Source organism: Gambusia affinis, linkage group LG14, assembly GCF_019740435.1.
Source record: "Gambusia affinis linkage group LG14, SWU_Gaff_1.0, whole genome shotgun sequence".
Classification (NCBI taxonomy): Eukaryota; Metazoa; Chordata; class Actinopteri; order Cyprinodontiformes; family Poeciliidae; genus Gambusia; species Gambusia affinis.
In genome coordinates, this window is record NC_057881.1 from 14560002 (window position 1) to 14575840 (window position 15839).

Sequence of the window (15839 nt, forward strand, 5' to 3'; positions counted from 1 at the left end):
AAAATACGATCTAAACCTCTCTAAGCTGTTCTTAGGAAAGTTCATGTTTGATATTTTCCAGCATGAGAACATCATGGTTGAAAAATCAAATGTATTTTTTTTTTTAAATACACTGAGCAGTTTAACATATCAACTGTTTTAGCTATAAAGTGATTATTTGAACGGCTCACTAAGAAGTACTTTATGTTGCTAGATTCAAATACAAAGTCCCTTTTTCTGTTCGAAAAGTAACAAAATAATACAAGTTTTTAAAAAGAACAAAAAAAAAAGCTGATGAATGGTAAGTGTAAGTATTAACAGTGAACTAAAGGTCTGAAGGGTTAAATAAAGTGGTGAATGCAGGTGGATAGATGCGCAGAGGAGCTGGCTTTCAGGGCGCGTGGAGAGACAGGAGCTCGCGCATTCCTAACGCGCATGTGTGTGTGTGAGTGTATGCGTGTGTGGGCGCGTGGCTCGGGGTTCAGAGCTGTCTTCCTCCTCCTCCTACTCTTCCTCCTCCTGCTGCTGCTTCTCCTCCCCCTGCTCCTCCTGCCTGCCTCCACGGAGACAAGCAAAAGGCTGGGGAGGAGCGACAGAGCCCTTCAGTCAACAGACGCGGTGTGTACAGAAGCGGCGGTCGGCACCGGCTGCACCGGCAGGAACCCGGCGGAGGAGCGTCACCTCACGGTAAGCTAACGGTCGATCGTCACCGCGACGAGGCTGACTAACGGTCGCTCCGCGGGGGGAGAGGGGCGATGACATCGACGCTGCTCGCTTTCTTTTCAATTCTTTGGTTATTTTCTCTCGAGTTGTTTTAATTGGACAGGTAATGCTACATTTTTTTTTAGCTGAAACTATGAAGTGACAGCGGGGAGGTCTGACTCCAGCTAGCGGAGCTCAGCCGCAGCTCGCTGTCTGTCTGTATCGTTAGCTGCTCCGCTGAATGGTTTAAGTGTCATACCCTGAAAAAGACGTGCCCCACTCCGAATCCTCTGCATTTTTTAAGAAAAAAAAAATATTATTCCAGCTCAAGTGAGAGTACATAAAGCTTGATTGCATCAAAGAGTGTTTCCGTTGGTGGGTTGAAACCAGCCCCTCGCAGCTGTACATCCTTCACCCGCCCGAACAGCGCCGTGAAGTCCCGGAGCAGGAGGTCCGCTCCCTCCTAGACCGGTGTAAAAATAGCTCGGTGTGTCAGCTCAGCTCAGCTCAGTCTTGGTCACACCCGTACCCAAACAGAGCCCGGAGAGATCGTTTCCCGAAAGTAGACCACCGAACACTTGTCCGTCTGGTTATGCGGATCAACAGGAAGCCGCAGAGGTGCCACCTGTTCGTGTTAGCCGACCCCCTGCATCCTTCTAGTAAATGAGCCGAGCATGGGTTACTGACACAGGCCCAGGGGCGCAAACACTTACAATTCAGAAATACCATGTGTGTCTGAGAGAGATCTCAAAAGCTAAAAAGACACAAAACCCCTTCACCTGCTAAAGTTAAATCTGAAAAGATACAAAATACTTCAGTTAGAAGCACACTAAAATAGTTCAACTCTACAGAAGGATGCACAAAATCTGCTGGACTATTGACATAAAAAGAACTATCTTTCTTTACTTTTCTTTTTTTTTTTTTTTTTTTTTTTGCTGTTATTTAGTTTTGTATGTCTGAGCAGAGAGATTGTGATCTGTGACCCATTTGCGCCTTGTGGCCAGCAGAACAGAGGAGCACAATGTTAGAAAATGATCCAAGTGGCATCCTTACTGTTGAGTTTTGCAATGGCGAAAACAATGAGGAAGGGGACGATTTGAAAGCTGTGGCCACATAGTGAGAGTTTAATTATGACGTTGGTTTGGAGGGACCAGATAGCAGATAGTGTGGTGCTGTGAAAACAACTGCTGTGTGAATAAATACATATTATATTCAACTAATTGATGCGTAATCTCCTTTCTGTGGAATTATTAATGATTCATATAAGTTAATGGCATATAATAATACTTTACCACTGCCCTTTGGTGATTCCACTGCAGTGGTCATTAAATCTGTTTCTTCTTCACTCGTTCCTTTTTCATCTGTGACCAGTTTAACCACTATCTGTCAGGCGTGACCACCTACTGCAGCGGCAACAGGCTGATTATGTTATCGAGATGCAGATGAACAAACCTTGCAATAATAATTTTGCACATTATGACACTGCCGTCTATTTCTGAATTCATCTTTTAGAGCTCAGGTGTTTTTGCGAACCTCCCTTCCAAGCAACAGAAGCAGCAGCAGCAGCTCTTGCCACCCTGCTGAGATGCGCTTACGTAAATAGTCTGCGTTTTTTCCCCCTATCTGGGGTTTGAGTTCAGCTGCGGCGCAGCGCAGCTGTGGAAACCACAAGTCACCTTCACCTTTGTGATATGACTGGTGCGGCTGGCCAGGTGCTGATGACAGGACAGTATAACCTAAATCTCACATGTGCAACCTACTTTCTGCTGGCTCTTTAGTCGTCTTAAAAGATAACGCGTTACCCTGCTGTGTTTTTGCAGCAAAAAGGAAATGAAAATGAAACTCGTGCAGAGAAAATTCAAAGGGTGCACACACACACACACACACACACACACACACACACACACACACACACACACACAAACACACAGCGGCAAAACCGAAATTGAAATGATGACACGAAATGTATTGTGTCGTTCCCCCAATTAGAAGAAAGCCCATAAACGTTGTGGGTCAGAGTTAGCCTCGAAATTCACTATTACTGTTTTGGAATCAGCGTTTCCTAATGAGCTCCCTGGCTGAGGAGAAAAATAAAATAAAATCTTGTTTTAGATTCAGCCAGGCCCTTAGAGAGAAAACACTAACAGCAGCCTCTTTGACTCCAGGCAGTAGGGATTTCTTGTTTTATTCGTTTCTTGAGATGGAGTGGGATGATGATAAAGGAACCTGCAGTTGGCAAATATGGATATAAATATTTACAAGTACAAGAGATCAGGGTGACAAATCTAAGCAGCCAAGCTACAGTGGTAAACAATAGAAGCAGTAGGTGGATTTAAGACATTTTTTTATTAGGGGTTTTAATTACAAAAAGGCTTGCAGCAGGTTTAGGAGCTTAAAGCAGCTCTTGGATATGTTTCCCCGTCCTGCCTGCATGTCAGTGTAGATGAGCCGGAAAGCTTTTGGCCGGAGAAAAAAGGTTTCCCGGTGGGCGAGTGGCTCCGAGGCTTCAGAGCTTCGGAGAGAGCAGCAGATGGATGATGATGTAGCGGGAACTGGTGCTCCCTGCCTCCCGCCGCCATCCGTCACACGCTAATGATCGTGTCACACCTTCTCCCCGGGCGGCCGGCCACTTCTGCAGCGCTCAGCTCAAAAACCGGTGGCTGCGCTCTAATCCCCTCTTCACTGCCGTCGGCTGAAAAGCCTGGAAGCAGGAGTGTCGCTGCGAGCCTCTCCATCACCAATTCCTCACTTTTTTTTCCTCCTTCCTCCATCGCCTCTTTTCATTCCTCTTTCACCTTTAAAGCCCCTGCAAAACGCTCTCTTCATCATTTCCCCATCGAATTCATCTGCTCCATACCTTTCCTCCTCATGTCTTTCTTCATGTCATCTCTTATTGGTGTAAATTCGCAGGCGTAATCCTGCCCCAGCTTGCCTCCTCCTGCTGGGGCTGGAGGAGGCCCAGCAGGAGGAGAACCTGCTTTACATCCAGGTTCTCTTTGATCGTCATAATTAAAGGAGATGTGTTGATACTCCATCACCTCCCACCCCTCTCGCTTTGTGAGGTCTGGGGTCAGGGTTGACCACAGGGCAGCAGCGTTCATGGACCTGGTGTGTGTTTGGCTGATGGACAGCTCAGCGAGAACTCGCCAGCAGCACATTAGGGAGCCCGCCAACCTTATTATGTCCTTCTGGACTGTTTATACAACTCTCAACAATTTCCTCTTTACACAGGCTGCAGTAGACCGCCACGCAAAGTCAGATCTTTATTAGTCTTTTGTTAACTGTGAAACTCCACCAGCTAGAGGGGCATACAAGAGCTCCATTGGTTATTAATCTGATCCGATCAGGTCAAATTCAGAAAAAAATAAATAAATCAGATTTTCACTGTTTATTCAACTCATCAATACTAAGAACTCCCACAGTGTTTGGTCTATAAATCCATTAGTCAACATCATGTATATTGATACTACTTCAGGTAGATAAAATTAAAATTGGAGATGTATATTGGTAATTTTCTGCTGGATTCAAAAGTATTTGTCAGCGAAGCTACACCCCAGCTTTTCTATTTTATGTAGAAGAAGAGCAATAGACCAATAGAATCGGGATTTAGCTGGACACTCTTGTCCAGCTAAATCCTGATTGTTCTGTCTCTGTGTGAATCTTTGTTAGCATCTTGTTCACTGAGACGTTTCAGGTGCAGAAACACGGGGATCTTAGTGGTCTTTGCTTTGATTTCTGGTTTATAATAAAGATGCACAGAGGTCACAACCAACCAGTTTCCAACTGAATGGCTGGTGAAATACTGATTAATCTTTTTTTTAATTATTATTAAATGTCTTATTATCCTTACAAAACATCTGCGTTGGCTGGTCATAAATAGCCACCTATCTTCAGTATATTACAACATTATAGAAAACTTGTATAGAAAACTTAGTAACTTGATTCACTATGTAGTATTCAAATTATACACAGAGTGATGTTTTCAAGCCTTTATTTCTGTTAATTATAATTTTTTTGCTTACAGCTGAAAAAAATGTGACATTTAATTCCCTAGAGCAGAATATTACATCAAACCAATAAAAACATTATTAATACAGAAATGTGGGCGTAATGAAAAGTATGTTTAAGGCTGTTATTTTCAAAAGATACTTTCAGTGCAACAATTGATCCTCGTTGGAGCGCATATTCTAGTTTATTAAATACGGCTGTATTTAATACAGTTATTGTATCTAGCCAATAACAGTTTCAGGTTTTGTTTGATCTATTTGGTTTTTATCCAATTCAGGAACATATTAAATGAGAGAGGAAAACTGTGGTGCAGGTTCTTTGATTAAGAACGTAGCTTTGAATCTGAGTAGATAGCCCCATTTATTAAACAATATATATGTTAAAAAACATTATCTAATGTTTTGCATGTCTTTATAGACCAATAATGGTGTCAATTCTTAGTTTTAATATATTTAATGAACAGGTGAGAAAAGCACCAGTTTTCAACGTTTGACCCACTGATCGCCATCTGAAAAATAATTTGACTCCTGCATGTGGCCGATTAGTTGGTGCAACTGCGATGAGTTTCTTCTCGGGTTGCAAAAGGTCGGATTGTACATAATGTATGTTTACACAACAGTCCTACAGCCAATCCCTTTTCTAATGTAAATTTTTAGACCACCACATGCCGAGATTTCAATGTCAATGATATTTTTTATTTATGCCGCACTGAGATGCCAATGGGAAATAAACTGCAATCAGCTGTTAAATAGTCATGTTGTGGGACTCAGCATCCTCTCAGCTCGTTATTCCCTCTCAGGTGTTGCAGGCCGAAGCGTCCCCCGGAGCGGCGTGTTACAGCAGACTGCGCCCGCTTTAGAAAAGATGCCGGAATGCCGCCTCCTTTGTGTGTGGCTTGTGCGTCTTTCTCTGGTCCCCTCCGATCGTCTCGCCACAGGGATCGGGGATTCGGCTCGGCATTCTGGGAATATCAGCGTCGCCAGATCAGATGATGCTCTCTCTCTCTCTCTCCTCCACAGCTGCTGTTTCTAAGAAAAGCTCAAGGACGTGCTTTAAAACGCACAAGCGCACCAACATACCATGCATGCGTGAGGCAGGCTTCACTTCCGAGCACAAGGCTCGTACGCGTGTGTTGAAGACGCAGTGTAAAACAATTACTACTGGAAGACTGCAATTAGCCAGGAAAGCTTTCTGGCAGTGCCGACAGAGGTTCACACACAAACGAGCACAAGATTGCAGGCGGGCTTTTATGCTCCGGCTACCGTTTGAAACAAGCGTGCGGCGGCGTTTCTGTCATACAATAACTGCTGACAGTTTTTTCCCCCCTCTCTCTCTTATGTTTTCTGATTTCTTCAGGCTGTTTTCCATTGACCACTGAAGGGGGCCTGCAGAGAGGAGAACGTTAGTGAAGCCGAGCAGAGGCGGACGCGATAATTGCATTTCTTGCTGCCCTGAGGGAACATGGGATATATGACCCCATCATTCACTCGTAAGGCTCTCCAGTAAACAATTCCACACAGGTAGGGACGGAGTAAGAATCTGGCCAAAAATATCTCTAAATGGAAATAAAATGCACAAATGCGTCGTTATTTGGCTAAACAGGGCGTGTGGTTTTGTGTGTGTTTTTCAGAAGGATGACGGAGGCAGTCGTAGAGAGTGCAGATGTCCTTGCAAAACCCTGTGACACAAAAAGCCACCCCTGCCTGTCGCCATGTCTACCCCTCTGCGGCCAGAAGGGGGGTGGGGAGTGTCACGCTGACATTAAGAAGCTCCAGCAGCAGGTGAGTGACATTTAACATACACATTCTGCTAATTAACAAAACCACTCGTTTTACGAGGTACTGGTAATAAATTGTTCCCTCGCCCGCAGGAACACTGTAACCAGGTGATACCAAAGAAAAAATTCAAGGTAAGCTAAAGTTACGCCTCCTCTCATTATTCATTTTTACTGGGATATCGATTGCAGTGGTCCCTGTGAATTTGTAGTAATGCTTGTGTATGTGTTTCAGCCCAAAGGAAAGTTGGTGCGCAGCATGGCATTCAGCGAGGAGTCCTCCCCGTTTGAAGAAACCAAGGTAGGAGACGTACACATTTCATAATCTTCCGCCCCCTCTGCAGCCTCATTGCGGCACTCAAATTACTCTTTATTTTCTTCCGTTTCAGGCATCTCCAGACACAAACATCCCATCCAGCTGCCATGACAACGAGAGGACTTCCAGTAGGGACGAGGAGCAGGAGAACAGCCCCGATCCAAAGAAACCACCGCTGTCTAAAGGTGTGTGTGAGACAGATGCCTCACAAAGAAGCAAGCGGAAGCAAATACATTTGTAAAAGTAATCAAATGTGATAATAAATGCGGGCATTTATTATTGCGACATAAGAGTGTGTGTTGTCTCTCAGAGTCCAGCGTGGAGTACACCGACTCAACCGGTACAGATCTGGACCAGTTTATTGAGGACACCCTCAACAGCAACCCCAGAGACCGTCTGACACTGCTGAAACTGGAGCAGGACATGACTGATTTCATCTTCAGCAATAGGTGAGTCCATGTGAAGCAGCATGTGTGTTTCTGTGTCTCTGCTTGATCCACAGGTAGAGAGGTTCTACAAATCTTTAAATAAAACTACGATTCTCCTTTAATCTAGCACCAAAGTGTAAACAACCCATATTATCACTGACTAAACATGCAATTAAGTAAAAAGCAAGCCTAGGCACAACTTATAGATCATTTTTTTGGGGGTGTTGTGATGACATTTTGGGCTAAAATCCATAATCCATCCACCACCAGAACCACTTCTGGTACTTGTAGTTCACCTCCATCCTCCTCTTTCTCTCAGTTCCTTTAAGAAGTTCCCGCAAATGTCATCCTACCACCGCATGCTGGTCCATCGGGTGGCGGCCTACTTTGGCATGGAGCACAATGTGGACCACACAGGCAAGTCGGTTATAATCAACAGGACAAGCAACACGCGCATGTAAGCCCTAATAATCCAATTGAGTGTTTTCCTGTGGCCACTTACGTATCAGTGTGAACTGAAATATTTGAATATTTGTCTGTTTTAGACCGGAGCAGCGCTTCTCCGACATGGTTCACAAGGACAAGACTGAAGACACCCTCCCTCTGAAAATACTCCTAAAAAGGGACAATTCGGACGACCAGGTCTAACTTTGCTCCTGGAAATTATCTTCAAAGCCGGCATTGATCGCAGTCTATCATTGACCTCTTTCTCCTCCTCCCCCCTCTCCCTAACAGGGCCGCCACCACCCTTCACGCGAGAGGCAAAGTAAGTCAATGGAGGAGAGAGAAGAAGAGTACCAAAGGGCACGAGAACGAATCTTCAACAAAGAGGTGAGAGAAAGAGACCGAGACGAACTAAACAGGACACGACAAAAAGAAAAGAAGAAAAAAAAAAACCCTGAATGGACTTTGAGTTAATTTCTCCTCTGCGCCTCTTTTTTTTTTTTTTATCACTGCAGCCACTCTGCACTCAGGAGGGCGGCCATGCAGAAAGCAGGTAACCTTGCCTGAGGTGTATATTTTCCATGTAACTTTCAGCATATTATATTTAGATGAGGACATTAATATACGCCTGTGTGCATGCAGGGACGTGGAGGAGTACAATTCATACGTGGAGACCCAGAGGAAAAGACAGCTCTTCAGGTAAAGCGCTCGCTGAGAACATGCAGCCATTTGTCATTTTAATCCGGTCAGCCTGGCTGGTGCAGGGCTTTTCAGAATCTGCAGCAAGAGCTAGATCTTATTTTATTCCTTTGTCTGTGTCAGTGTCGAAGATTCCTGGAAGTACATAAAGTCTTTAAAATGTTGGTGAGTTAATGGATGATGGCCTGATCCCTTTATTACATGGTGCATACAGGCAGAGATTCACAGAGAAACGGGCTGCTGACTGGAATCGGACCATTTTCAGCTTGATTAGCCCTGACCGGTTACTGGCTGGCTGGAAACGCAAAAATTAAATCTTTTTCCAATCAGCAAGTGAGACTCCTCACAGGAAAGGTTTTTACTGTGTAAAGGAGGTTCTAAGGTCCCAGTTTAGACCTGGTATTGATATTGGTTCCAGTTGATCAGGAGTTATTAATTAAAATTCCCACTTGACAGATCAGCTAAAGATTAGACTTGGAGCTAATTACCAAAGCTACTGTAACCTGTCCAAATACCATTGGAAAGTTTGAAGTTTGACCACTCTAATGCCAATAAATTTTCCATTGATGATTGGAAAGTCATTTTTAAGATGAAATGTTAATAAAACGCTGTCATTATTTCTCCAATATTGCTACTTCTTTTTCTCTTTTGAAGATTGTTTCTGTTAAAAACAGAAATCGCTCACGAACGATTTTTACTAGGAGACTTTGCTGCAATGCTGCCGTGAGGAGTAATATGTCAGCAGGTGATTCTTAAATGTGCCGTTGGACAGATTGCGCAGATACGAGTGTCACATTGAGAACGATTTTCTTCAAACTCCTCTGAAGGTGGTCTGAAAACCGTCTTCAGCGAATATGTTCTCGTCATGCTCATTTCAGACACATGAACGGACCAAGGTTAGCCATTTTCAGGATCGGTGAGGGGCTATTATTACAGAGATTTAATAAACCATCTAAAAAGAAACTGTGTCCTCTACATGTCCAGATATGCCTATGGGGTTTGAGAACGAGAGAAAGAGAGCAAGATTTTCCGCTGATAACAGGAAGGCTAATAGGAAAACAAAATATTTGCTCATGTTTTTACTTTGTTACAGAGTATCCTGGATTTGAACGTTTTTGCAGCTTTTTGTAAAGCCCTCGACTGCTGTTTTAGAAATAATTCATAAAAGAGGCTCAAATGTCTCCATAAACATATTTTCTTTTAAAATCCTACAATTTGGTAACTTTGCCTCAACTCCTAATATAAATAAAAATCTTTATTATTAACAATACCTCCATCACTACAGAGAAGTCCAAATAATCCAAGATCTGATCGGTTTTTATGAGAATGTCTCATGACTGCCTGACAGGAAAAGCCGTGCCAACTCGAGCTCCAGCTGGACGGGCAGCAGCAAGCAGAGCAGCATCGAGACCGACTATTGCTATAGCAACGACCCCCCACCTTGGAGCAGCACAGATTCAGACTCGTCCTTTCAGTGGACGAGTCCAGCGGTGAAAGCCCACCAGCCTTCCGGTCAGAGTTGGGACACACGATCAGGTGCGTTTTTATTTCAAGCTTCAGAAAAGGAAAAAAAAAAAAAAACTTACTTTGTAACTTTTCAGCACTTATCGCTCGTCTCACTGAGGTGTAAACTCGGTCATCAGAGGTGAGGGGCTTCACTCCTCCACACCTGTGCACACGGAACGAGGGGCGCAGGTTTCATCACCGTCATGTGTGCCCGACTGGGGCTCGCTGTTTATAAATTATCAGCTTTTATTCAGCAGCGTCTAATTAACAAAAAGTCGAAGTTCTGGTGTGAAAATTAAACTCCGATCTACAAATCTTCACACCAGAGCTGTAAATTTTCACGCAACACCTCCAGTCTTCCTCACATATTCAGGAGAGGGAAGAAAAACGTCAGCACTGCGGAAGAGGTTGTTTTTAGCACAACGGCTTCTCTTTTTCTTTTTCTTTTTTTTAAATAATTCTGAGAAATCTTCTGTTCATCTTACATTCTCCTGCATGCCTCTCTTCATTTCCGCCAGGCTCCATCTCACTTTACAGACTGCCACCCTCTTGTGCTCATCCGTCTCCACCTCCTCCCATCACCGAGGAGCCGGTTCACAGCTACGTCACGGAGAACGGGATTCCACCAGGGAGCATACTTGTGAACCCTCTTACTGGTACATGACACACACACACACACACACACACATACACACATCGCACCGTTCTGTCAACAGCAAGTTCATGTTCATCATATTCAACCTTTAACCCCAAAGGGCAACCTTTCCTGAACCCTGATGGAAGCCCTGCTGTGTACAACCCTCCAGATAGTCAGCAACCAATCAGTAGCCAGACTTTTCCGCCTCAGCAGCAGGTGACGCACACTGTTTTTCCAGACCCAACCTATGAAATTCTAAAGTTCTCCATGAGTTTATTAAAGAGATTTTCTAGAGCAGGCTGGCTTTATAAATGGAAACTGCATATTAGGATAGAAAACATCGCCTAGAAATGTTTCGCAACTATTTTTCTGACTCATACATCTGGAAAACACTGACACCATACATGACACACTGGAAAAACATGAAGTCTTACAAGTATTATTGGTCTTGTTTCTACTGCAAATATCTTAGTACATCTGAAATAAGACCAAAATAAGCTACAAGTAGCGTTTCAGCACAATATATGAGTTTTGTTTAGGTCAATAATTCCTTAATATTGATGGAGGAGGACTAGTTATATAATAAATAATCTGCCAGTGGAACAGTACATTTTTCTCATAATGTTTTGTCATGAGAAAAACAAGATATTATGGGTTTTTATTGGAAAACCCAGCTGTGTCAGAAAGACATTTCTCCCATATTATGAGTTAGAAAATGGGAAAAGTGTCTTGTTCCACTGGCTGATTATTTAATTTACAATTTGATATTAAGACAGTATTTACTTAAAAACTTCTGCATTGTGTTGTAATTTATTTTTGCGCTGGAAACTAAACCAAAAATACTCAGATTGTGTTTTTGCAGTGCACACAAACACACTTTTTTTCCCCCGCAATCTCAACCCTCCACAGTTCTTTGACCCTGACCTTCAGTTTAAAATTTTAAAAGCTGAAGTTTTCCATGAATTTCTTAAAAAGATTCCTATAGGCTGCTTTTGTAAATGGAACCCAGACATTAGAATGGGAAATGGGGTGGAGAAATGTTTCGCAACTATTTTTTTTGTCGTACGTGGAAAACACCGAAGTCACACATGCCAGACACGATCCCACTGACACGCTCATGTTTATCCGTGTCTCCATTCGTCTCTCAGGTGGTTCAGTACTCGTCTGTCTCTTACTCGGCTCCCCAGATGTTACCTGTCAATCCCTCACAGCCATACTCAACAGTATGTATCACCGAGTGACCCGCTGTACGTGTCCGTGTGTGTCTGTGTGTACTTGACCTCCTTTCTCCGGACTTGACAGGTTGAAGATCTCTCCTCACAGTTTGCTCATGTGACAGTGAGCTGCCCGTCGACGGGAGACGCCGCTCCCATCTACCCTCCCAGTCAGGGTTACATCTATGCAGCTCCTGCCCCTCCTAACCTGCCCAACTACTGCCAGCCCTCACCACAGGTAAAGGCAAACACTTTTTTCCTGCCTTGTATATTTCACTTTAGACTTGGAAATGTAAATTCAGCAGCAATGATGTCGTCCAATAGGTGCCTGTGTACGTTTACCCTACCTCAGCCCAGCCTGGATTCAGGCCCGCTTCGCCCTCTCAACATGTCCGCAGCTCAGCAGCACAACCAGCAGGTACTTCCTCTTTCTTTCTTGTCTGATTTTTTTTGTTTTGTTTGTTTGTTTTGGTGGGAGAGCAAACTGCAGCAGTAGAGGAGGGGGCCGTTACACTGTCAGAGATGTAGTCTGAGGGTCTCACAGTGAACCGGTCTCTTTTCCTGCTGTTTCCTTTCATCAGAGAGGACACGATGCAGCCTCCTGATCCCTGCTGGTTAAATACTTTACCAGCATTTTTTGCTTTAATTCAGTGTTAATTTGGTGTGTGACGAAAATGTAAAGCAGAAGATCTTATGAAGTTACGAAGGTGAAGGTCTTGTAAAAATGTCTTACGTTTTAAAGCGTCACAGTCCTTATAATGAGATGCTAAAGAAACTATGAGAGTGACCAGAGTTTTGTCTCTGATTATTATAACTAAGTTGTTGCACACTGCCTGTCAGCTTGCTGAAAGAAGGCCACTACACTTACAAGTGAACCAGATTTGAAAAAAACAAACAAAAAAAAACAAAGATGTTGAAACCAAAGCATTCAGCTTCTATACACCAAAAATCTGGAAGAAAATTCCAGAAAACAGCAAAGATGCTGAAACACAGATTTCCTTTAAATCAAGGCTGAAAACAAACATGCTTGGAGTTGCTTTTAATTCACAATAACTGGAACATTGATCAATTTGATGGCTTTTGACGAAGTGTAATGTTTATAGTTTTTTTTTTTGCATAATTAGTTACTGTATAATGTTTTTTAATAGTGTAAAGCACTTTGAACTGCCTTGCTGCTGAAATGTGCTACACAAATAAACTTGACAAAGCAAAGAAAAACCATCACTATTTTTAAGGTAATGCTATTTCAGATGTACAGTTGGCAAACTACATGGAAGATACTTTAAGTAGCCGACTATGGGATATAGTTAGTCATTTAATATTAACTCATTAGAAAAAAATTTACATTGTTTTTGGACAGTAAAGTCACAAAAAGGACAAAACATATTGAGTGAAGGTAAAAGTAATTACGCAGACAGAATACAATCAAGTAAATTTAAATACGCAATGATGTCTAAATAGCATTATTAATAGACAATACTTGTCACTTTATAAAGAGGAATGCAGCAAAAATGTTCTTCTTCATAAGTAATTGAAACCTACCAACAAATAATGTCACTAACAATCAGTATGTATTTTTTTTTTATTTCAGCATGAAAGGCAGTAATTTCTGCTAAACTTTTTAGACATTCAAACATTTATATGTAATAATCATAAAAGACTCAGTGATATGACAATAGCCCAGCCCAGCTCACAATATGTTAAGAAAAATTTCAAAACATTTGTGTTGCCCACTGTTTTTTTGTTTTTTTTTCATCTCTACGATGAAATCAGCTCCTAATAATCCCAGTGGTACGTCTGTGTGCAGTAGGTTACCCCCCTGCTGTGAGGGTGCAGCAGTCTTCCCACACCCAGCCTCAGCCCGTGCTGGGCGCATACACACCAGTTGCCTCCCACCAGTGTAGCATGGTTCAGGTAACTTCCCGTCTCACCCCACTGACTCATCCATTTGCTCTAACACAGCATGTAAAATTATCTGCCCTAACGTTGCGTGTCTTGCCCCCCTGCAGGGAGGCGCTTCGGTGCCCTTTCCACAAAGCAAAGCTGGGCCTGGGGGAGTTGGAGACGCGGGGTATTACTGCGTGGTTCCCCCACCTCCTCATCACAGTAGCTGCACCAACCTCAGAGCACCTGCTTGGAACATGCAGTATTGATGGTGTGACAATACCTTGTTTCCTGTTTTAAGTCACACGCACACGTCTCCCCCCTACCCTTTTTTTTTCTTTCTTTTTTTCAATGCAAATGCATTTTTTCGCACTCCCTCGCCTTCACCCTCTTTCCTCCCGACGGTGTGGATTCGCTGTTCCCACACTCAAACAGCCTCGCTCACAGAGATAAATGTTCCACTGTACCAAAGCTTAGTAGAATATATAAGAGCTGCTGTACTGAATGCATAATTTATATACACAAATGGAGTTTTATATTGTTATTAAATTATATATACATATATATATATATTGTGTTTTAAGGAAATGCACTGTGTGAAGAGAATAAAGTGCCATGGTTTGACTGATGAGGTCACATGTCTGCATCACCCAGCCTCTTTGTTTCCTCTGAACTCGACGCTGATGTCATTGACTGTACAGAGAGCTGTGATGAGAGGAAGCATTACGGGAAGATGCCCTCCGCTGCAGCAGAACCGTTTCTGTGGGGAAGTGGCAAACTGTAATCTGAAGATTAAAGAATCGGGGCCGTTTGTAGGAAATCAATTCATCATTGTCTGACAAGGAAAAATACTTGTGTAATCCTGGGTACTCAGCCAAAGGAATAATGGGCTTATTATGAGGCAGAGCAAGAGAACCGACAAAAACTAATGATGCTTTTACACTTAAAAGTGACAGCACAGAGGAACAAAGTCTCCATTAACCGGCCTTCTGTAGGACTGCAGCGCCCCCTGGTGCTCAGTAGTGAGCATTGCTTCGATTAACTTTTTGACTGCAGAACTCTCACAGTCAGGTTGGCACACTGTGAGAGTGATTAAAAGGATAATTTTGGTTTGTGACTTAAAAAATAATCAGTAGTTACTTCTTTTATAGAAGAAGATAACCTAACAACATATGCAGCTGGTCGGCGTCCAGTTTCTGATTAAAGGTTGTGTTTTTCACTACTGGGAACATTTTAAAATATCTAAATTTGTTTCCCCGCTGACGGAAAAATTGAGAAAACTTTGGTTATTGCGGCGCTTTCACTGGCATACATCGACAAAGACTTCAAACTGGAGTTGCACAATATATCTAATGTGTCAGGCATTCACGCTCTGCATATCGGTAACAGATTAGCTTTCCCTTCCCTTATTGTCCACATCACATTACAATCATTAGGAGGTGAGACGCTAAAGCTCAGGGAAAATTGAGAGTGTTCATCAGAATCAAGGACATTATTCCTTCTGGAAAATTTCCAGATGTGAAAGCCTCGACTTTCTAAAACATCTCTTGATTCCTGAAATTTATAAAATATCAGTGCGGGGACGGAGGGGTGAGGGAGAGAGCTTGAGAAGTCTTTTCGGATAAAAGGATGGAAATCAAAACAAGCAAGAACCAAACATGTCAAGTTTTTTTTTGTTTGTTTGTTTTTTCTCTACCAAACACCATCTCTATCTCAAACTATTTTCCTCTTAAAGAAGAAAGCACAGACGCGACTAACAACATTAGTGACAACTCGGCTGTATTCACGTTTCTCTACTAAATCGTGACAGTAAAAAAAAAAAAAAAAAAAAAAAAAAAAAAAGGCCAGCAGGCACCAACCTGCAGCAGAGGCGACTAAATGAAATTCAACCATCACTAACTTTATTTACACTGGCGTTTGTTTTCCTGCTGAACATCCGCCCGAGCTGATCAGAACCCGGCAAAGTTCTTCCAAAATCCAATTAGCTCTTTCACAGACATGCAGGACTATGTCATTACGCCAAAACAGTCGCTGTTAAGTCTTCAGGCAATCTTCGTTTTGCTCTGCCGCAATAAACCCGCGCTCCCTGTCAAACCGAGCGATGGCTGCTGATGTGCCATTGTTTCAAACGCTGCGTAATTCATTTTGTTCTCTGCGTGATGCATAATCTTCCCTTCGAATCCAATGAAACATATCCATCACCCACACGAGCCCTTCAAAATTAAATTTAGATTTCATAAGTGCGGCA

At 42.8% G+C, this 15839-nt stretch overlaps 1 protein-coding gene across 3 annotated transcripts; it reads left to right on the plus strand.

Moving 5' to 3' along the window:
* Positions 1-411: 411 nt before the first annotated feature.
* Positions 412-15433, plus strand: arpp21 (cAMP-regulated phosphoprotein, 21). 3 transcript variants are annotated; one of them, XM_044138641.1, is made up of 21 exons: positions 412-666; positions 5709-5898; positions 6046-6209; positions 6320-6470; positions 6560-6598; positions 6699-6764; positions 6853-6964; positions 7090-7228; positions 7527-7664; positions 7753-7849; positions 7943-8038; positions 8167-8204; positions 8294-8350; positions 9699-9886; positions 10375-10512; positions 10612-10709; positions 11642-11716; positions 11796-11945; positions 12032-12125; positions 13515-13621; positions 13717-15433. In XM_044138641.1, the coding sequence occupies exons 4-21, from the start codon at positions 6324-6326 to the stop codon at positions 13858-13860; spliced, it is 1923 nt and encodes a 640-aa protein (XP_043994576.1). In that variant the 5' UTR covers positions 412-666; positions 5709-5898; positions 6046-6209; positions 6320-6323; the 3' UTR covers positions 13861-15433. The 3 variants fall into 3 exon arrangements, with proteins under 3 accessions (XP_043994576.1, XP_043994575.1, XP_043994577.1); XM_044138640.1 differs by lacking the exon at positions 5709-5898; XM_044138642.1 differs by lacking the exon at positions 5709-5898 and having other exon boundaries at positions 13518-13621.
* Positions 15434-15839: the final 406 nt, after the last annotated feature.